The sequence below is a fragment of the Haliotis rubra genome, unplaced genomic scaffold (assembly GCF_003918875.1).
Source record: "Haliotis rubra isolate DU_JTF1 unplaced genomic scaffold, ASM391887v1 Scf285, whole genome shotgun sequence".
NCBI classification, from domain to species: domain Eukaryota; kingdom Metazoa; phylum Mollusca; class Gastropoda; order Lepetellida; family Haliotidae; genus Haliotis; species Haliotis rubra.
The window spans coordinates 135,373-158,870 of NW_025766947.1; the positions used below are offsets into that span (position 1 = coordinate 135,373).

The 23,498-nt window shown below is 44.5% G+C and overlaps 1 protein-coding gene across 1 annotated transcript in view; it reads left to right on the plus strand.

The window, feature by feature from the left end:
• Window positions 1-587: 587 nt before the first annotated feature.
• Window positions 588-23,498, plus strand: part of LOC124281575 (homeobox protein Mohawk-like) — a 62,185-nt gene continuing 39,274 nt past the window's right edge. The window contains exon 1 of the mRNA XM_046717519.1: window positions 588-1,048. Coding sequence (XP_046573475.1) covers window positions 771-1,048 — 278 coding nt within the window. The 5' untranslated portion in view covers window positions 588-770. The remainder of the gene's footprint in view (window positions 1,049-23,498) is intronic.

The window sequence follows — 23,498 nt, forward strand, 5'->3', positions numbered from 1 at the left end:
TCTAGTTGATCACACAAAAAGGGATGACGGGCAGCACAGATAATATGTAACACTATGTACGTTACCCCATTGTTGAGTGCAGACTGGCACACAATCACGTACATACCATGTTCAATCCTTTATTTAAAGTAGAAAACAATAAGACTGTTTATTTGGATTTTGTCATTTAGATCATAAATCATGTTTGTTTGAAGGTTTGTATATATCATAATGTCCCCAATAACATACACCGCGACATGCCGACATGTTCACCTCTCGGTGTGTGCTTCAGCCAAATACATTACGAGATGTCCAACAATATTTCGGGGAGACCAGTGATAGGCGTGACGTCCACTGAATCCGGCATGTTCTCGCCTCTGTCCGCAACTGTTGTGTACATATATACTCCAGAAGGAAGTGTTTCGTATACAGCGGTTTCCCTGGGTCCGCATGTGGTTTGTACACTGTCCGCTCTCAACTGTCAAGGGCTGGGAAAATCAATTCAGATGTATATGCTGGAGACGTCAATCAAACCGACTGCGCGCATACTGTCATTTGATTGGCTGTGAGATGCGTTACGTCGATTCGTGTGTTACTATGTAGCGTATCTTGGCTTAGAGTAATCCCGCAGACCATGTGTAGAAGCGGCCGGTGTTTTCACCGGAGATCTCTGGGAACACTTTGTACGGTGTTTGACTTGTGTGTGTCAGAGGACGGAACTACCATCTAACACTCTTGCTGACCACAGCATACACTGGATAATTTCTATAGAAGCCAATGTAAGAAGCCAGATGGAGGGGTCAGGAATTTTGTCCGAGAGGGCAGGTCCCACTTCCCCACCCTCGGGCTTGGATATGAGCACCCCAGCGACGGATACCAAGGCTGTTTTCGATGGTGAAACTTTACAGATTGCTTCAGGGATGAATAATTCGGATATTTTACAGATGGAAGAAAACACAATCAGCGATAATAACAATAACAGTCAGTCTATAGCAGCAGACGACACATCCTCGGCAGCAGACGGTATCCGGACCAGCGATGGGCGCTCTCTCAGGGCTCGCTCAAGAAGGTAAGCAAATTTGAAGAGCTTTTAAATAACAAACAGCCCGACTGTTTTGTAGTGACATCGCATCAGGAGTGATCCATTAGGTACATGAGTGTCTTTGTTAAGTTCAGGGCGCACTTCAAAGTGTCACAAGCAGACCGATCCACGACAACCAGCTGATCAAATATCAACCTGACGATTGTTTATGGATTACTGTTCTATAACAAAGTAGGACAATTGATACCAATTTATATCATTATCAATAAGATCATGTAATATCTGACTGACCGACGGAGGGGACAGGTATCTTCATACTACCACAAACTAAAGCTGAGATGAAATCAGCTGCTCGTCTCACTCTCGTGAATATGAACATGAACGTACTACGTATATATATATATACATTGAATTACTTTACATCTGTCATGATGAGTTCGTCAATTCCAACAGAGATCATACCGTCCCCCTGTGCGCTGTACCTCAAGTGCCGTCTGAACGTTAACAAAGGAACACTATGACGCGCCGATCAGCTGATCGTCGGCGGGCACCCGCGCTGTGACCACGGCTGTGAGTCGCTTACCGCAGCCCTGTAAATGTAATAAGGCTGGCTATTCCAATATCATTTGCTTATATTTAACGGTGAAGAATATTTTATGCAGAAATAGGTAATACCCTTCAGCGTTCCATTGTGCCTTATCTTTGATTAAAGGTTGTCAGTTGGTTTCTGAGTAGACCTTTGTGTTGTGTGCATGTTTAGATTAAAATTATGCGCATTTTTGAAAGAAAGGACAAAAGTTTGAGGGAGTGACATGATGTTGGTGGTGGGTGTGGTCATCTAACCTGGACTGCTATGTCACATGTGTCATGTAACATCTAAGTCAGCAGTTGACACATACATTCTTGTATATGTCACAGAACCGTTATGGCTTTCATGATAAGCGAGCAAATACAACGCTGTTGTCAGCCTGCTTGTGAATCATTCGACATTGATCGTCGGCAATGTCGCCCTGTTGACGTAAGCTTAAGTCATGATTCTTTCCTGCACAGAACACAGCCGGAACACATCGTGTTCATGTTCTGTAAATATGACAGGAAAGAAATAACAAAATATTTTTTGCTTTGATTTGAACTTGAAACTTGGCAACTTTCCCACAGCAAAATCGTGTCTTTGTGTAGTGGTGGAGAGACCCCAGCTATCTGCCACGACAGTCATCCTACCATATCAAGTTATATGCTGTTTAACAGTGCTCAACAATGCTTCACTTACTACATACTCTGTTAAAAGCATTTCATTTACCTGACCGACAATATGAAGTTGCCAGTATTGCTTGCCCGTGTGCTCACAATTACAACACCAGTTACGAGAGTGTGTGTTGCCTTGTCAACCTATACTGACAATGTCAGCACATATTCAGTGTTGACAGGATTCACATGGTGACGGGCGTGAGAAAACCGTCGCTTGCTACTTCCACTCATATCGTCATGTATGTGCGTTGCCAGCCGTGACATCGTACAACTATGTCGACATTTATGTCTGTTTACAGAGCAATGGAACATGTGCAACAGAATAAAGTCAGGTTGATAAGCTAACAGTTTGCAGGGACGCTGGGAACTACGGACATGTAGTATATGTCCCATGAGCAGTGTGCATGGTTGTATTCGTATTGAAGAAAGTAATCTTCGTATGCGTCAGGTGACAGCTAGGATTCATTAATCAAAATTACTCAAGTAATGAGGCCACAGAAACCTTCGAGTCCGCAGTATTTTGCTCAATCATCAATGACTGCAGGGTGAGTGAACGACCTCCACCTAAACCGTCTTCCTTGTCACTTCCCATCTGGAACTAAACCCTCTCCTGTAACACCTCCCATCCGGAATTAAACCCTCTCCAGTAACACCTCTCATCCGGAATGAAACCCTCTCCAGTAACACCTCCCATCCGGAATGAAACCCTCTCCAGTAACACCTCTCATCCGGAATGAAACCCTCTCCAGTAACACCTCCCATCCGTAATGAAACCCTCTCCAGTAACACCTCTCATCCGGAATTAAACCCTCTCCTGTAACACCTCCCATCCGGAATTAAACCTCTCATCCAGTCTCCAGTAACACCTCCCATCCGGAATGAAACCCTCTCCAGTAACACCTCCCATCCGAATGAAATGAAACCCTCTCTCCAGTAACACCTCTCATCCGGAATGAAACCCTCTCCAGTAACACCTCTCATCCGTAATGAAACCCTCTCCAGTAACACCTCCCATCCGGAATTAAACCCTCTCCAGTAACACCTCTCATCCGGAATTAAACCCTCTCCTGTAACACCTCCCATCCGGAATTAAACCCTCGCCTGTAACACCTCCCATCCGGAATTAAACCCTCGCCTGTAACACCTCCCATCCGGAATTAAACCCTCGCCTGTAACACCTCCCATCCGGAATTAAACCCTTCCGGAATTAAACCCTCGCCTGTAACACCTCCCATCCGGAATTAAACCCTCGCCTGTAACACCTCCATCCGGAATTAAACCCTCGCCTGTAACACCTCCCATCCGGAATTTAACCCTCTTCTTTACATTTGTCCCATCCAGAATTAAACCATCCCCTTTACACACCTCCAATCCGGAATTAAACCCTCTCCTTTGCACACCTCAAATCCAAACTTAAACGCTCTCCTTTATAACCTCCCATCGAGAATTAAACCTTCTCCTTTACACACCTCCATCGATAATTAAACCCTCTCCTTTACACACCTCAATCCAGAATTAAACCCTCTCCTTTATACACCTCCCATCTTGAATCATATATGGTATTCTGTACATGTGTCGTGCATGAAATGAAATGTACTACATATTACAGCGATCCAGCTGCCTGCCCCACTGACTTCTACATCCACCTTGACTGTCCTTCATGAAATGAAACAGTTTGATTGAATAGTTGTTCATGGACAAATGAATGTCCAACCACGAATCAATATTTAAATCATACTGAGGAAACATCCCATCCTTTTTAATCAAGCAAGCAAATGTAATGTCCAACATGATCAATGACTATAACAATGTCAAAAGCAATGAATTACTTCATTATTACCTATTACAATCACGAGATCCATACCGATATTAAATGAGCCGTTTATTCTGGTCCAAGTAGGTTTTGATCTGTTCATGGCCCTTGCTTCATCGATCCGCTCCCTGAGCCGTCAGAGAGATAGACACATTCAGGCAGGAGCATTGTACTGTGAAGCAGATAGTGGAGCTTAATTCACTGTACTCGGAATGTAGTTGTCACAACGTGTCCATTTCTTTGTAGAGACAATGGATCGCTGTATGGCGAAGAATATATACATCGTTTACATCATTTGGAAAATACACCCCACGGCTGAATCAGCGTGGATGATGTGTCGCTGGGTGAGATTGTGTTGTTGTATGATGTATGTATGATGTGGATGTATGGAGTCAAGCTGTAGACCGTATACACAGAAAGTAGTAATTAGTTGTGGCCAGTAGTTAATGTACCAGCCTGCCGTGTCCCCGCACTCGTGCCACAGCTGCCTGGATGTACATGTACAGTGAAGTGGGTCTTCCTCAAGAATCAACTTCAGTTTTATGACAGATGTACTATATACACAACCACGAATGTCACTACAGACTAACACTAACACACTGATGATTCAAGCAGCTGTTTACACAAAGCAGACGGTTCTTGCCTTGTACTATCCCATGGGCTATTTGGGGTTCGATCTCGCTTGCAAGTGCTTCACTCAAAGTGAACCTAAGTAATGATGTTGACGAAGGTGTTCACTAAGTATATGATGTGGCGTTCTCTGATCCATGTGTACCTGGCAATGGTTTTGACTGTGTCTCCAGCTAGAGTGCTGTTCACTGGGTGTAAGTTATGGCGTTCATCTCTAATTCCCTGTGTACCTGGCAATGGTTTTGACTATGTCTCCAGCTAGAGTGTTGTTCACTGGGTGTAAGTTATGGCGTTCATCTCTAATTCCCTGTGTACATGGCAATGGTTTTGACTATGTCTCCAGCTAGAGTGTTGTTCACTGGGTGTAAGTTATGGCGTTCATCTCTAATTCCCTGTGTACCTGGCAATAGTTTTGACTATGTCTCCAGCTAGAGTGTTGTTCATTGGGTGTAAGTTATGGCGTTCATCTCTAATTCCCTGCATACATGGCAATGGTTTTGACTATGTCTCCAGCTAGAGCGTTTTTCACTGGGTGTAAGTTATGGCGTCCATCTCTAATTCCCTGCATACATGGCAATGGTTTTGACTATGTCTCCAGCTAGAGCGTTGTTAACTGGTTTTAAGTGCAGGTGTCGTGGTTAAGTGTAAACTATACTAGGTGTTGTTTAAAGCGATTATTATGGCCGTTGTCATGTTTCGTGTGCTGTTTCCGGTGTTCAGTCGGCGACTATAACGGTAATTTAGATTGCATGTGTCATTTTAGTGTGGTGTTCGCGAGGGTTTAGGTTTTGTGGCCAGTCCTTGACTGCGTTGTAATGAATGATTATGATTGAACCTGTTTAGTACTAGCGATGTCAGATGGTGTTCACCTGTTCAGGATTCAGAAGGTGAGAGCAGCGTGTAGATGTAGTACAGACGAGCGTACGCTGGAAAGGAGACTGTCATGAATGCGCAGTTCTCAGTAATCAGGAGTATGAAAAGGGGTTTGGGGTCGGGAGTGTTCGTCCTATAGTTTAACGATCATTAAGTGCCCTGTTCGGGGCTTGGCCTTGCGAGGGGCAGAAAGGGAGAGCTGGGGTAAGTCATGGTTATCTGAGACGTGTTACGAGGCGACCCTCACTTGAAGGTTCTGTACTTATGCTCATGGTATGACATGAGGATGGTATTCTAATACGGCACCACCTTTCATATATCTCTATAATTAATATCCGATATTGAACGTTACAATGTCGCCCAGACTGGTACAGGGAAGACGAAAAGGGCAGGGGTAAGAAGCCATTCTTGTCAAATGCTGTCAAAGTCTGTGAGAGGCTGCTCGTGTAAAGGTTCGCCGGAAGGGATGTGACTGCAGCATACTTGACGAGGCACCACTCCGAGCTGGCTGGGAGATATGGTACAGGTATAAAAACGTTATATCATGACATTTCAAACTGAACACGCTAATTGGACAAAACGGAGTTTTGCGGATACCTTTGAATTACAAGCAATTTGCTGAAGAGATTTAAATTCCGCCTTGTCAGCAGCACTCATGCAGGGTGGTGCATAGGAGAGAGTGCACGGAGGAGAGTTGCGTAGCACGGCGGTTCATTGGTAGCCTTGCTCCAAGGCTGTACTAAATGCAGAGCCCTTGGATGTATATAATTCTATACTCCAGAGAGGCACCAGTCTGTTTATCTATATTTTCTGGAAATTATCATTTAAACTATTGATTACTACCTTAGAGACTTGTACAAGTCGAGCTCATTGGTGAACATCATAAAATGATAATGTTGATGATGAAGATGTATGTTTGTACGCCGCACCTGGGATCGCCAGTTTCACAGTATACATGTATCAGTGATGGTACAGAAGCATTGTGTATGACTGATAATACACATCAGGTCAACACTTTGTATTACTGTACATGTCAAGGCCACTAGTTTGTATCGGTGATGGTATACGTCCGGTGAATATGGCGTACATATCACTATGTTTGAATGATGGCACATGGATGAAGGAAGATTGTACCACAGGGTGAACGTGGATGCCAGTGGTGTTCCAGCAACAAGCCCGCCACCGTCGCCTATGTTCAAGGCGTACAATGGGCCAGAGGTCATGCAAAGGTCAGCATCACTACACTAATGTCAACCTGTTAAAGGTCTTGGTGGGATTTGTTTAGCACTGACACCTGTAATTGTAAAACAAGATTCCGTGTGCGACTAGCTCGCCAGGAAGTCAACCTCCAGTTTGTCCCTCTCCACACAGCTGAGACAAACACTCGACTTGCACTGTCCCTAGTACAGCCGGAGGGGTTGAATTATCCAGTCTTTGTAGTAACACACAGGACCCTGTATTACTTACACAGGCTCGCTGTATTATATACACAGGCTCCCTGTATTACATACACAGGCTCCGTGTATTGTATTACATACACAGGCTCCCTGTATTACATACACAGGCTCCCTGTATTACATACACAGGCTCCCTGTATTACATACACAGGCTCCCTGTATGACACACACATGCTCCCTGTATTACTTACACAGGCTCCTTGTATGACACACACATGCTCCCTGTATTACATACACAGGCTCCTTGTATGATACACTCAGGCTCCCTGTATTACATACACAGGCTCCTTGTATGACACACACAGGCTCCCTGTATTACTTACACCATCCCCATGCAGGATACAACAAGCTATCTCTTTGTATAGAGCATACACCGTTTAATCTCTGTATATATGATATATTGTTTTTGAATAACTAGTAACGTTTAGTCTATGCATAGTGCCCGCAGTACGTACACACACACACACACACACACACACACACACACACACACACATATATATATATATATGACATAATTACTATTAATGTGCATGTTTACCAAACGGTTGCCTCCAGGACACTTGTGAACCTTGGTCATGCAATGCACGCTGTAAGTGAGATGGTAAGAAACATTTTGTGTGGCCTGTATATCTCCTGGATCTGTCACAGCTGAGTTTACTCAAGGACAATATTCATAAGGTCTGTTTATCTCAGCATCATACAACATCATACATGACACTTGTTGGGGACCATGTACGTACTTTTGATAGTAACAAACAAACCCTTTTAAATTGAAAAGGAGCCCGAGGGAGACCGGAGAAATATACACTTGCTTCATTTAGGGCTTAAGCATTGCAGAGAGGGCTTGGAAGTAGGCAAAATAATGTGGTCGAGGGGCTGTGAGACAGACTAATGGGGGACAAACAAACATATTCTGTGTGCGCACACCACCATCACCACCACAATCAACACCACCGACACAATACGACATTGCTACTGCACCCTAAATTGCCTTTAACCCTAACGTAATGGAGGCCCCGGGGAAATCTATAGCACCAGTGGAGATCCACCCCGATGTATTACCAATGACAACTGGTCATACATACATATATTGCTATCTATAGGTATACATACATATATTGCTATCTACAGGTATACATACAATTATTGCTATCTACAGGCATACATACATTTATTGCTATCTACAGGTATACATACAGTTATTGCTATCTACAGGTATACATACAGTTATTGCTATCTACAGGCATACATACAGTTATTGCTATCTACAGGTATACATACAGTTATTGCTATCTACAGGCATACATACAGTTATTGCTATCTACAGGTATACATATACAGTTATTGCTATCTACAGGCATACATACAGTTATTGCTATCTACAGGTATACATACAGTTATTGCTATCTACAGGCATACATACAGTTATTGCTATCTACAGGTATACATATACAGTTATTGCTATCTACAGGCATACATACAGTTATTGCTATCTACAGGTATACATACAGTTATTGCTATCTACAGGCATACATACAGTTATTGCTATCTACAGGTATACATATACAGTTATTGCTATCTACAGGTATACATACAGTTATTGCTATCTACAGGTATACATACAGTTATTGCTACCTACAGCTGCACATATCACTAGACCTGTGTTTGATACTTACACAACACTAGACCTGTGTTTGATACTAACACAACACTAGACCTGTGTTTGATACTTACACAACACTAGACCTGTGTTTGATACTTACTCAACACTAGACCTGTGTTTGATACTAACACAACACTAGACCTGTGTTTGATACTTACACAACACTAGACCTGTGTTTGATACTTACTCAACACTAGACCTGTGTTTGATACTTACACAACACTAGACCTGTGTTTGAATACTTACACAACACTAGACCTGTGTTTGATACTTACTCAACACTAGACCTGTGTTTGATACTTACACAACACTAGACCTGTGTTTGAATACTTACACAACACTAGACCTGTGTTTGATACTTACACAACACTAGACCTGTGTTTGATACTAACACAACACTAGACCTGTGTTTGATACTTATACAACACTAGACCAGTGTTTGATACTTACTCAACACTAGACCTGTGTTTGATACTTACACAACACTAGACCTGTGTTTGATACTTACACAACACTAGACCTGTGCTTGAATACTTACACAACACTAGACCTGTGCTTGAATACTTACACAACACTAGACCTGTGTTTGATACTTACACAACACTAGACCTGTGTTTGATACTTACTCAACACTAGACCTATGTTTCATACTTACACAACACTAGACCTGTGTTTGAATACTTACACAACACTAGACCTGTGTTTGATACTTACACAACACTAGACCTGTGTTTGATACTTACACAACACTAGACCTGTGTTTGATACTTACTCAACACTAGACCTGTGTTTGATACTAACACAACACTAGACCTGTGTTTGATACTAACACAACACTAGACCTGTGTTTGATACTTACACAACACTAGACCTGTGTTTGATACTTACTCAACACTAGACCTGTGTTTGATACTTACACAACACTAGACCTGTGTTTGATACTTACTCAACACTAGACCTGTGTTTGATACTTACACAACACTAGACCTGTGTTTGAATACTTACACAACACTAGACCTGTGTTTGATACTTACACAACACTAGACCTGTGTTTGATACTTACCCAACACTAGACCTGTGTTTGATACTTACACAACACTAGACCTGTGTTTGATACTTACACAACACTAGACCTGTGTTTGATACTTATACAACACTAGACCTGTGTTTGATACTTACACAACACTAGACCTGTGTTTGATACTTACCCAACACTAGACCTGTGTTTGATACTTACACAACACTAGACCTGTGTTTGATACTTACACAACACTAGACCTGTGTTTGATACTTACACAACACTAGACCTGTGTTTGATACTTACACAACACTAGACCTGTGTTTGATACTTACACAACACTAGACCAGCGTTTGATACTAGCCGTGTTCAGGCAGATCCAACTTACTGATGACTAACTCTCGTTGGTTACTCTCTAGACAGGTGTAATTGTTCGCATCTGCTTATATTAATGTCATTCTAAATTACCTCTCCAGCTATTTTGAGTGTGAATCGTGTATTCAGCATTAGCTGTTGCCACATGTATATGTATATATGCGTCTCTTGCTGAACACTATCAAGACTGTTGGCTGTACAGAATGCACGACAGCGCCGACATTGTCCAAGTTCATCCATACGGATATACACACACATTTTCTCTGTACTTCTAGTGGTGACAATATTGTTTTCTTTTTATGCAAAACACATGTTCTGACAGAAACCTATTGCATGAAATATGCAAACAGTTATTTACGGATACAGATATATCATGGACAGCACTGTGTAATGTATGTAAAAACGGCCAACACAAGAGGGAGAATATCGTATCTCGATTATCTCCCAAGCAGATACCAAACTGCGTTAAAGGAATAGATGACTATAGTAAGAATTACCTTGCTGTCATGTTTATTATACTATCAGTACTAAAACAGCAGCAAAAACTAGAGGTTTGATTTTACAACATTAATGTTGGCCCTGCATGGATATATAACTGGATATATTTCGCGGTCACAATTACTCGGCAGCATACATATGTTTGGCTGCCCATTCCCAATAAGTGTAACTGTACTCCACAATGTTTGGCTGCCCATTCCAAATAAGTGTTACTGTCCTCGACAATGTTTGGCTGCCCATTCCCAATAAGTGTTACTGTACCCGACAATGTTTGGCTGCCAATTCCCAATAAGTGTTACTGTCCTCGACAATGTTTGGCTGCCCATTCCCAATAAGTGTTACTGTACTCGACAATGTTTGGCTGCCCATTCCCAATAAGTGTTACTGTACCCGACAATGTTTGGCTGCCCATTCCCAATAAGTGTTACTGTACTCGACAATGTTTGGCTGCCCATTCCCAATAAGTGTTACTGTACCCGACAATGTTTGGCTGCCAATTCCCAATAAGTGTTACTGTCCTCGACAATGTTTGGCTGCCCATTCCCAATAAGTGTTACTGTACTCGACAATGTTTGGCTGCCCATTCCCAATAAGTGTTACTGTACTGGATGTGACTGTACTGGACAATGTTTGGATGCTTTCAGACGTTAGTGTTGTTTGTGTAGTCTTTGACCTGTCTACAACTCGTTCCCAGAGAACACCCGGTGGCTGGGTACAGGTAACCAAGGAGGAGCATGCAATACATATACACCGATGTTTCACAAGACGACACCGACGTTGTGCACGCCATGGTGTTAGATAAATACTCTCACTGTTTCACAGAGACAACAGTAGACGAAGGAGGCATACTGAAGCTGTAATAGTCTCGGGTAATCCTGTGGCAGTTGACAATAATGAGAAAACCGTGGACTAGCTATTATCTACAGTCGGCAGCAGGAAACAGTTTCCATCAAGCTGCTACTCGTGTTTATCGATTGCAGTGGTTATTTCAATTGACATCAAACGTTTTAATCAAGTTGTATGTGATAGGCGTTGCCTGTTTGTGCGATCTCGTTGCGTCGTAATGCAATAGCCCTGTTTAATTCAGAACCCTACCATAAAGACGTTTAGCGGTCGTTGTATTGTGGAGTTACGCCCCTTTGAAGCCACCTGTTTTACGTTACGCCAACATGGACTGTTTATGTGACATTTTGAGCTATTTGTGCAATCTGGAACTCAGAAAAAATCGTTTTCCTGAATTAACAAACCTGACGGACATGGGGTAAATATTTGACATGTGTTTTCATTGGTACAAAACCAAGTAGGAGGCGAATAGTTGCATGGATGAGTGAATTGGGTTTAATGCCGCTTTGAACAGTAATTTAGTCATTTCAAGGCACTTCAGTTTGCGGTGCATGGAAAGGCTGGATTGTTGTCGGTCTCGCACGTTAACTGTTTGGGTGAAGTTGACGAACTGGGTTGCTGACAAACCCCGATGCATGCGGCCAGCTTTTTGATCACAGGTTTCTCTTGCCAAGCTCTACAACCGTGTAAAATCAGTCGTAAGGCAGCTGAACAGAATATATAAATAATATGTAACCCCTTTGAACTCCTTGATTTCACATGGAACAACACGTAAACCAACCCAGAGCACTCTCTTGTAATCGTCCCGGTGAATTCCCTGATGACTGTAAGATGATACATGTTACAACTTGGAATCAATAACACAGAAGCACTGAGTGATTATACAAACCCATTTTATGTTTTATTCGTTTTATACGTCTTGGGTCCCTGTATACTCCACAGGGTCTTGCGCTCGTTAATTGGAAACTATTCTCTTCAGAACAGAGTTTCAATATTGATGGTTGTGTAAACGCTTGGATGGTGAAAGCAACGGATGTGTAATTAATGTGAGTCAGTAATAGCGGCTGGTCAGCAGTTTACACATGATGTGAGCTACGGGGACATTGTCACACAGGAGTTATAAGGCTGGGGAAATTGTAGTCGGTAATGGAATAGCACAAGGACCACCTCAGAAAAATGAAGGCTGAGGTTGATGATCACTGTGCGTTGGGCAAATGAATAGTCTGACGGTAGGAGAATAAGCAGGAGATAGGTCGTCAAACTAAGATCTGAGGGTGCCCGATGTTCATATAGACTCCATGATATGATCGGAGAGTTGTCGGGCTTCATGATAGATTAAGGGCCGTATTACATGATCTGTAGTTTACGTGGACCAGTTTAGACCATGATGTAGCTGACGTCTACTGTACGTGTCGACTGTAGTGCAAAGTCTGATGAGTCTGATGTGGACGTAAGGCTCCTTTATATGAGCTGGTCTTATTCGCTTCGAATATTGAGCCTATTGCATGAGTGAAGGATTACTTGTGTTGATAATGACAATGCTTTTACCTCCTGGTTACTTGGCGTAGGTGAAAAAAACAGCATAACCGCTGTGCTACGCCACTGGTGAACTCGCTGGACTTACTGTACTCTGATGATTCTCGGCAAGGTTGATTTGTAACCCATTACATTGAGGTTAACCCTAGAGGAGATGAGATGTTCAAGCGACCGCCACGGGGTTAGATCCTGACACTGTACAAACACCGTGGAGAGGCCTGCTGTGTTGCTTCCCACGTCTGATACATAGGTCACGTACTTGTGTCAACATGTGCTTCAGATGTCAACTGCTCATATGATGCTGCAAAACAAAGCAGTTGACAGCAGCATGCAAATACGAAGGTCTTACTGTTATGTATGAGTGGCCGCCTTGTCCAGTTATACGCCCCTCTGTGATGGAAGGACAAGCAGTGTTGTGTGGTCTGCATGTCTGAGAGTGCGAGGAAACTTCCTGCAAGCGGAAAACTGTACGAGATGTGGAAGCAGAGGACACTCCAGAAGCTCTGAATCTAGCTATCGACATTACAGTTCAGTTACCAATAGCAACATAGTAGACGTTAGTGCAGGGAAAGCAGTTACCAATAGCAACATAGTAGACGTTAGTGAAGGGAAAGCAGTTACCAATGGCAACATAGTGGACGTTAGAGCAGGGAAAGCAGTTACCAATAGCAACATAGTGGACGTAAGTGCAGGGAAAGCAGTTACCAATAGCAACATAGAGGATGTTAGAGCAGAGAGGGCAGTAACCAATAGCAACATAGTGGACGTTGAAGCAACGAAAGCAGTTACCAATAGCAACATAGCGGACGTTAGAGCAGGGAAAGCAGTTACCAATAGCAACATAGTGGACGTTAGAGCAGGGAAGGCAGTTACCAATAGAAACATAGTGGACGTAAGTGCAGGGAAGGCAGTTATCAATAGTAACATTGCGGACGTTAGAGCAGGGAAAGCAGTTACCAATAGCAACATAGCGGACGTTAGAGCAGGGAAAGCAGTTACCAATAGCAACATAGCGGACGTTAGAGCAAGGAATGCAGTTATCAATAGCAACATAGTGGATGTTGGAGCAAGGAAGCGTAGTTACCAATAGCAACTTAGTGGATGTTGGAGCGAGGAAGGTAGTTACCAATAGCAACATAGTGGATGTTAGAGCAAGGAAGGTAGTTACCAATAGCAACTTAGTGGATGTTGGAGCAAGGAAGGTAGTTACCAATAGCAACATAGCGGACGTTAAAGCAAGGAATGCAGTTACCAAAAGCAACATAGTGGATGTTGGAGCGAGGAAGGTAGTTACCAATAGCAACATAGTGGATGTTGGAGCAAGGAAGGGTAGTTACCAATAGAGACGAGGTGGATGTTGGAGCGAGGAAGGTAGTTACCAATAGCAACATAGTGGATGTTGGAGCAAGGAAGGTAGTTACCAATAGCAACATAGCGGACGTTAAAGCAAGGAATGCAGTTACCAAAAGCAACATAGTGGATGTTGGAGCGAGGAAGGTAGTTACCAATAGCAACATAGTGGATATTGGAGCGAGGAAGGTAGTTACCAATAGCAACATAGTGGATATTGGAGCAAGGAAGGTAGTTACCAATAGAGACGAGGTGGATGTTACAGAATGATGTTATACAACAGACACCTCCCCTCTCCGCTGCTATGGCATGTCCTCGGTGTTACAGTATAATGTTCACAAAACTACAATCCCCGGGAATGTTTTACATGCATGTTGTTGCACCTTGGTGATGTGTGTCCTATCAGATGGATATCTTCAACAGTGCAACCTTACCCTTAAAACGCGTTTTGACCAGTTGTATGTTGCATGTTGACCAGTTGTATGTTTATCGCTCGTTTTTGCCGTTCCCGAATTTCAGTGAACACAAGTGTATCACGTAGTGGTGCTGATTATCAATTGAGATTTGGCCTATCCTTGGACCGTTTCCGCCGGCGTATCTGCTAGCGAAGTATTTGTCTTCCTCGCTGGCAAGTGGTTGGAGTGGATTCTATTTTTCTTCCAGGCGGTAGCTGGTTACATACGTGGATATGATGTATACAAATAGAATATTTCGTTTGTGAGGTTCTGATGTGTGCGTACTCCGTGTAGACATTTCCATTACCGGGATCAGAAATACTTTTTAGGAAATGGGTTATGACGTAAATGTTTGGAGGAGCTTGGAGTGTTGCGATTGTGTTGATGTTACTGTGCACGATAAGCCTGCATCCTTCTCACACATGTCTAGCCGTCAAATACGTCTGTCACGCTGACACTTTAAGTGGAGCTCAAATTGTCTCTCATACATTTACGTTTTCTCACTCCTATCCATCTGCGTGCTGCGGGCCACTTGAATAGACATCTCCAGACAGTATTAACTGGTGGAGATCACCTCGTGTTCAACAGCTTCATGGTTTTTTTAAAAATAAAAGCGAAATTCAACTGTTACTTTCGGCCCTATGACGAGGGTGTAGAGAGACCAGCGGTTCATCGGTCATTGCGAGCGTCCGGATTCGATCCCCGAATTTGGTACAAATAACAAAAATAACATTTTATATTTGGACGGACTCGGGAGGCAGTTCGCTGTGCCTCCAAGTGGGGCGTCATGCAAACTCCTTTCTTTCTTCTCACACCTAACTGACAAACATGAAATCATCCTCTAAACTCACTCAAGATTTTCTCATGCAGCTACCTATCTCAGTCAATGCAGATGATACTCAACATAGCTCTGACACACTGAGCGGAGATGCTGGCGGAGTTTACATGTTAATAACTCACATCATTATGTACCAACTTCACTCTCTGACAAACCAAAACAGGGATTGGACCAACATCAGACGATTTATGGACAGCGATTGTCATCATATGGCGATCAATTCTGTACCTTTTTAGCCATCGCCGGTCGGGGTCAGTCCAGTCTTTGATGGAGCAGACATTGTAGGATAGCATCTCCCTCAATTAGCCACGTGGAAGGAAGATACATGAGCACTGTCCGTGCTACATAGACGTAGTTAGAAGCGCTGTGGCCATGCGTCATAAACATAGATGACAAGACGTACATAATGATTACCTTTCCCTCTGTCATTCTCCAGCCTACTGCAACAGAGAGGTCCACGTGCTCGTTCCAGTTTCCTTACCCTTTTTGCACCAAGTCCCATTAGCCAAATAACTATAGGGTACTTCTTGGTGAAGGGGCATTCGTCATGCGTGTACATCAAGCTAATAGAAGAGAAGCTTCTCCCATCTATTAGAAAGACGTAGCCAGGACCTTCTTTGATGTTGCCCTCAAGAAGCAACAGTTTCGGTACGCCTCGATACAATTCCAATGTGTTTAATTTGAACCGAGATAGCTGCAGTGCAGATAGAAAATCTGGTGCAGACATGTAAATAAATATATACCACAATCCACACTTGTTGAAGTTACCCATTGGACCAGGTAGTAAGTTATTTCGAAACAATCAATCTCGACCTTGTGAATGTGTTGAATGGTGTATGGGTGGAGGAGGGTGGTTGGTTGACTGTTTGCTGCATGCATTCAGAGATAGGTTCAAACTGTGATCCGGGGCGAGGCGCTGTTGCACAGTACAGTGGAGCATCTTGCAGCAGCTTCACCTCATCAACATATCTGCACCAGCTCTACCGCGTATGCCACATTTCATTGCTTGTTTTATGAGGCTCATGACATGACGCTTATTAGAACACCGGTGGCTTTAAACTTCCAGTGAGGCCAAGATACTGCTGACTCGACAGAATCGTCGTAATCAGTACATGGGGTAACTACTTGTTGAACGCCACTTACACGTGTTGCAGTGCCTGGCCGACATGTTGTTGGAGATAAAGCACGGTCTTACACTGGACTGCCAACCTATTACCGATACACTCTCCTCTGTAACTGTCAATCAGCTGCCATAGGCATTAGCCACTGACACCGTTATCGCCACCTTATCGTCATATCAAGTGACCTCGTGTTGTAAGGTCAAGGACGCGGTAACAAGGAGGTGGCGCTATTTGAGGCAAGGGACGTAAGTCATACCGCGGGTGTTTCGCAACACAGATAAAGGGCACTGACATCGGAAGGACTATGTTTATTGGGGAACGGCTAAATATGTTTTTGTTGTAACCATATATTGCCACTGTTGCAATGAATAAGATGTACATATGAACTGGGCTGTGGACTGGTTTAGCTTTGTCTAGCTTAGTGATGTTTCCTCGAAGACTAGGGTTCGATTACTAAATGGTCACTATTGAAGAAAGTTCACCCACTTACACTGCATCTACCCTATATGACTTATTTAGTTTGTGTATAAACAACTATTTGTTTAATATATACAGAGTCAACGCAATGCTAAATTAACCATTAGCACACATTAACAAACAATAAGATTTCTACATAATCCAATGGAATGACGTGAACAGAAAGAAGCCAGCGTTCAGTGTTGCATAATCAACAATATCAGCGCACAGTAGAAGCCAATTGTTGACAAGGTCTTGCTTCAGCGAACCTGAGTCACAGTTCCTTCCTGCAAGTATGTTTCCCTTGGAAAGATGACGCTACTACGGTCCCTGTCGGTGGCTGAACACGCCAGACCTCCAACATTGTATCCTGTAGATGTTGCCCTCCCACTGGGAATGAGATTAAGTAAAGTCATAAACGGAGGTAATCAAAAGCTAGTTTATAGTGGTTAGATGTTTATGTAAGTGCACATGGAGAGGTTTGATGGACTGTACATGCATGGGTTGTTGATATTTCATAAAAGAATTAATTGCCTTGGGTTTCTTCATAGCATGCACCATTGATCATCCCAATTATGTGAGCAGCTTAATTGCACGTGGTAGATTGATGTGCGGAAGATGTTAGATAAAATAATCATAATAACTCAAGCAAGTTGTTTGTTGAAATTTCAAATGATATTTTACTCAAAAGGTTTATCACAATGACTTCAGAACATCATTTTCTATTTGTTTCAATGATTCTTTTTCTGTGAATTTTCTTTTGTCGTCTGCAGCTTGAAATACACATACCAGACTGTAGATCGGGTGTCCGTCACAACGACCAGGAGTGAGTGTTGTTGCACTGTTACACTAGGCAGTAACAACAACATATATTTACTCCAGGTCTAGCGACAGTTGTATATACCAACTTGAGTTTTATTTGCATGGGTGTCAATATCAGCGGTCAAACAGGAGGTCACGAGATCTGAATAAATAAATCAGGGTCACAGTCCGTTATCTTAGACTGCAGGGCACCTCATGGCGCGTACATCGCCGATTGTCCTGCCGGTTACCGTGGGGTGGTACCTGCCACCTGATGGCTTGTCAATACCTGGGTTAGTTCGTGGTTACCGTGGCGTGGTAGCCGCCACCTGATGGCTTGTCAATACCTGGGTTAGTTCGTGGTTACCGTGGCGTGGTACCTGCCACCTGATGGCTTGTCAATACTTGGGTTAGTTCGTGGTTACCGTGGCGTGGTACCTACCACCTGATGGCTTGTCAATACCTGGGTTAGTTCGTGGTTACCGTGGCGTGGTACCTGCCACCTGATGGCTTGTCAATACCTGGGCTATTTCGTGGTTACGGTGGGGTCGTACCTGCCACCCGATGGCTTGTCAATACCTGGGTTAGTTCGTGGTTACCGTGGCGTGGTACCTGCCACCTGATGGCTTCTCAATACTTGGGTTAGTTCGTGGTTACCGTGGCGTGGTACCTGCCACCTGATGGCTTATCAATACCTAGGTTTTTTGTGGTTACCGTGGCGTGGTACCTGCCACCTGATGACTTTTCAATACCTGGGTTAGTTCGTGGTTACCGTGGCGTGGTACCTGCCACCTGATGGCAATACCGTGGGTTGTCAATACCTGGGTTAGTTCGTGGTTACCGTGGCGTGGTACCTGCCACCTGATGGCTTGTCAATACCTGGGTTAGTTCGTGGTTACCGTGGCGTGGTACCTGCCACCTGATGGCTTATCAATACCTAGGTTTTTGTGGTTACCGTGGCGTGGTACCTGCCACCTGATGCTTTTCATTACCTGGGAGTTTTCAATACCTGGGGTTAGTTCGTGGTTACCGTGGCGTGGTACCTGCCACCTGATGGCTTGTCAATACTTGGGTTAGTTCGTGGTTACCGTGGTGTGGTACCTGCCACCTGATGGCTTATCAATGCATGGGTTAGTTCGTGGTTACCGTGGCGTGGTACCTGCCACCTGATGGCTTCTCAATACCTGGGTTAGTTCGTGGTTACCGTGGCGTGGTACCTGCCACCTGATGGCTTATCAATACCTAGGTTTTTTGTGGTTACCGTGGCGTGGTACCTGCCACCTGATGACTTTTCAATACCTGGGTTAGTTCGTGGTTACCGTGGCGTGGTACCTGCCACCTGATGGCTTGTCAATACCTAGGTTTGTTCGTGGTTACCGTGGCGTGGTACCTGCCACCTGATGGCTTTTCATTACCTGAGTTTGTTCGTGGTTACCGTGGCGTGGTACCTGCCACCTGATGGCTTGTCAATACCTAGGTTTGTTCGTGGATACCGTGGCGTGGTACCTGCCACCTGATGGCTTTTCATTACCTGAGTTAGTTCGTGGTTACCGAGGCGTGGTACCTGCCACCTGATGGCTTGTCAATACCTAGGTTTGTTCGTGGATACCGTGGCGTGGTACCTGCCACCTGATGGCTTTTCATTACCTGAGTTAGTTCGTGGTTACCGTGGCGTGGTACCTGCCACCTGATGGCTTGTCAATACCTGGATTAGTTCGTGGTTACCGTGGCGTGGTACCTGATGGCTTGTCACCTGTTAGTTCGTGGTTACCTTGGTCTGGATGGCTTGTCATACCTGGGTTAGTTCGTGGTTACCGGGATTTGTCGTCGTGGTACCTGCCACCCGATTTGTCAATACCCAGGGTTTGTTCGTGGATACCGTGGCGTGGTACCTGCCACCTGATGGCTTTTCAATACCTGGTTTAGTTCGTGGTTACCGTGGCGTGGTACCTGCCACCTGATGGCTTTTCATTACCCTGAGTTAGTTCGTGGTTACCGAGGCGTGGTAGCCGCCACCTGATGGCTTTTGTTACCTGGGTTGGTTACCGTGGCGTGGTACCTGCCACCTGATGGCTTTTCATTACCCTGGAGTTAGTTCGTGGTTACCGTGGCGTGGTACCTGCCACCTGATGGCTTTCAATACCTGGGTTAGTTCGTGGTTACCGTGGCGTGGTACCTGCCACCTGATGGCTTGTCAATACCTAGGTTTGTTCGTGGTTACCGTGGCGTGGTACCTGCCACCTGATGGCTTTTCATTACCTGAGTTAGTTCGTGGTTACCGTGGCGTGGTAGCCGCCACCTGATGGCTTGTCAATACCTAGGTTTGTTCGTGGTTACCGTGGGGTGGTACCTGCCACCTGATGGCTTGTCAATACCTAGGTTTGTTCGTGGATACCGTGGCGTGGTAGCCGCCACCTGATGGCTTGTCATTACCTGGGTTAGTTCGTGGATACCGTGGCGTGGTACCTGCCACCTGATGGCTTGTCAATACCTAGGTTTGTTCGTGGATACCGTGGCGTGGTACCCGCCACCGTCCACCTGATGGCTTGTCAATACCTGATGGTTAGGTTCGTGGATACCGTGGCGTGGTACCTGCCACCTGATGGCTTGTCATTACCTGGGTTAGTTCGTGGTTACCGTGGCGTGGTACCTGCCACCTGATGGCTTGTCAATACCTGGGCTATTTCGTGGTTACCGTGGGGCTGTACCTGCCACCTGATGGCTTGTCATTACCTGGGTTAGTTCGTGGTTACCGTGGCGTGGTACCTGCCACCTGATGGCTTGTCACCTGATGGCTTGTCATTACCTGGGTTAGTTCGTGGTTACGGTGGCGTGGTACCTGCCACCTGATGGCTTGTCATTACCTGGGTTAGTTCGTGGTTACGGTGGCGTGGTACCTGCCACCTGATGGCTTGTCAATACCTAGGTTAGTTCGTGGTGACAGTGGGGTGGTACCTGTCACCTGATGGTTTGTCAATACCTGGGTTAGTTCGTGGTTACGGCTGGGTTTTGATTTCAACCAGTGGCAACCTTGTATCACACAAGTTAATCTAGAAGTCGAGCCAATCTGTGAAAAAACTACGGACAAAGCATATATGGATTCATGATAGCGGTTAGCTAACTACCCATTACAAGACCGTCAGTCTTCTAAACATGCCACGCTCCACGCTCCACGCTCCACGCTCCACCTGCATCCCGTCTACCCCTCTACCACCTCGACCCCTCTACCACCTCGACCCCTCTACCACCTCGACCCCTCTACCACCTCGACCTCTACTACCACCTCGACCCCTCTACCACCTCGACCCCTCTACCACCTCGACCCCTCTACCACCCGACCTCTACTACCACCTCGACCCCTCTACCACCTCGACCCCTCGACCACCTCGACCCCTCTACCACCCGACCTCTACTACCACCAGACCCCCTCTACCACCCGAACTCCACTACCACCCGACCCCCTCTACTACCACCCGACCCCTCTACCACCTCGACCCCTCTACCACTGGACCTCTGCTACCACCCGACCCCTCTACCACCCGAACTCCACTACCACCGGACCCCTCTACCACCCCAACCCCCACTACCACATCCTCCCCCTCTACCACCCCGACAAATTTGAATACACAACCGAGGCTTACTATACAACAATGGAAGCATGGGAATGTCATTCTGCTAACACTATATATTCCATGTGATGGATGCAGATTATCCATGTTGATAATCAAATCGTAACTGCGAAACGCATAAAGACAATGGACATTAAGCCCGACCAACGGTCAAGTTGATGTCAGAGGAAGCTAGCGCTCGCCCCGGCAAGAACATACCGGACAACGGGGGCAGCGCTAACAGCATTAACCGGACATTGTCCACTCACACTGAGGCCACAGGTGCTGCTGGACTAAATGTGGACATAAATGTCAATTTGGACGACGTATTTAATCAACAAACAGTGCGTTAAATGACATGTAACGTCGTTATGTCTGCCCGTGCTATATACTTGAAGCAGCTTGTTTCAGAACATTCTGTACTTGCTTTGTACTTGATAAACATGGTCTTTGAAACACATTGTCTTGACAATGTGTTATTGTATCGACATATTAAGCCGAGCATGTAAACACATAGTTTCAAACAGAAATGCTTGTCAGTACGTACTGTGTTCTGTGCCAACCGATAAAGATTAGTAAAACATATATGCACTATTATTATTCCCATTTGTTTGAAAGTGGATTGTCACAGTACACTCGCATATCTAGACTGGACTATAATGGCAATGTTACCATACATACATGGACATATCAGTCAGTACAGTCTTGGAGCAAGGTTAAATTAACTAGAGAGGTATCAGTGCCGGTAGCTGCTGTTAGCACATTGAGAGTTATCCGCCCTTGTGGACGTAATCAGGGAACAGACGAAGCGGGGGGTTGAACAAGACGCTGGTGGAAACAAGACGCCAAGACTGAAATGAGACACCCTCGCGGAAATGAAGAACTTAGCGTAATATATGTCGTATTTCCTCCGTCGACGGAACTAGTTGAATCTGTGAGACATACAGCCCTTCAAATAGCTGCTGTAGTACTGCTTCTGCTGCAGTCTGCCAGCCCTCGCCCTCTACAGGACAATAACCTTGCAGACAATCGACTCTCATTGTTTCCAACTGTGAAATATGGCATCTCAATTTCGGATCTCAAACTTGGTTTCTCAATATCAGATTTTGAATCTGACTTCAAACGCCAACCGCTATAGCTGACATTCGGTACCTAGCACATCAAAGCACGCGAACAATAATACCTTAATGCCATCTCTAAACTAGGTATCTCTGTAAAAGGTTCTCAAACGTAATAAATTCATCTCGGATCTCAACCATTGTATCTCAATGGCTGATCATGGTGTCACCATTTAGGGTCCCAGACATGGCGTCTTAACTTTGTCTTAATCCAGCAGCACCATACTAATAAAAGTATAAATTTGAAAAAAAATATTTGTTCAACTTCGAACTGCAAGCTACGTCTCCTACTCTGAACGGCTGTACTTCAGTTGATTCCTCGTCCATGTTGTACATGTTTGTCAGCTCCAGGGTTAGACCAGTCCATCTAGCGTGCGTTAACCAGCCACTCCCCAGTGTGGGCTGGCGTTCACAGCACTCATACATATTGTATTTACAAGATATGAGAGAGATAGAGTGTGTGTGTGTTCGTTATGCATACGTATTTAATAACACGAATGCTAAATGCATTTTCTAGTTATTGAAATGCGCTTGAAAATGCATCTCTGGCATAGCTTTGAAGCGCTGGTGCGTCAAGTCATTGTTCGTCAGTTACTGAGAGAACAGGAGGCAGATTGTATACAGCGAAATATGCCAATATACCACGCATCTGGGTGTGGAAATATATATAACTGGCATCCAGATAACATTGTGACGAGTAGTTGGGGCGAATGAATAATAATGTACAGATGGTCTGTACAAGTTTTCATTCACGTCAATGCATGGTGGTCTGT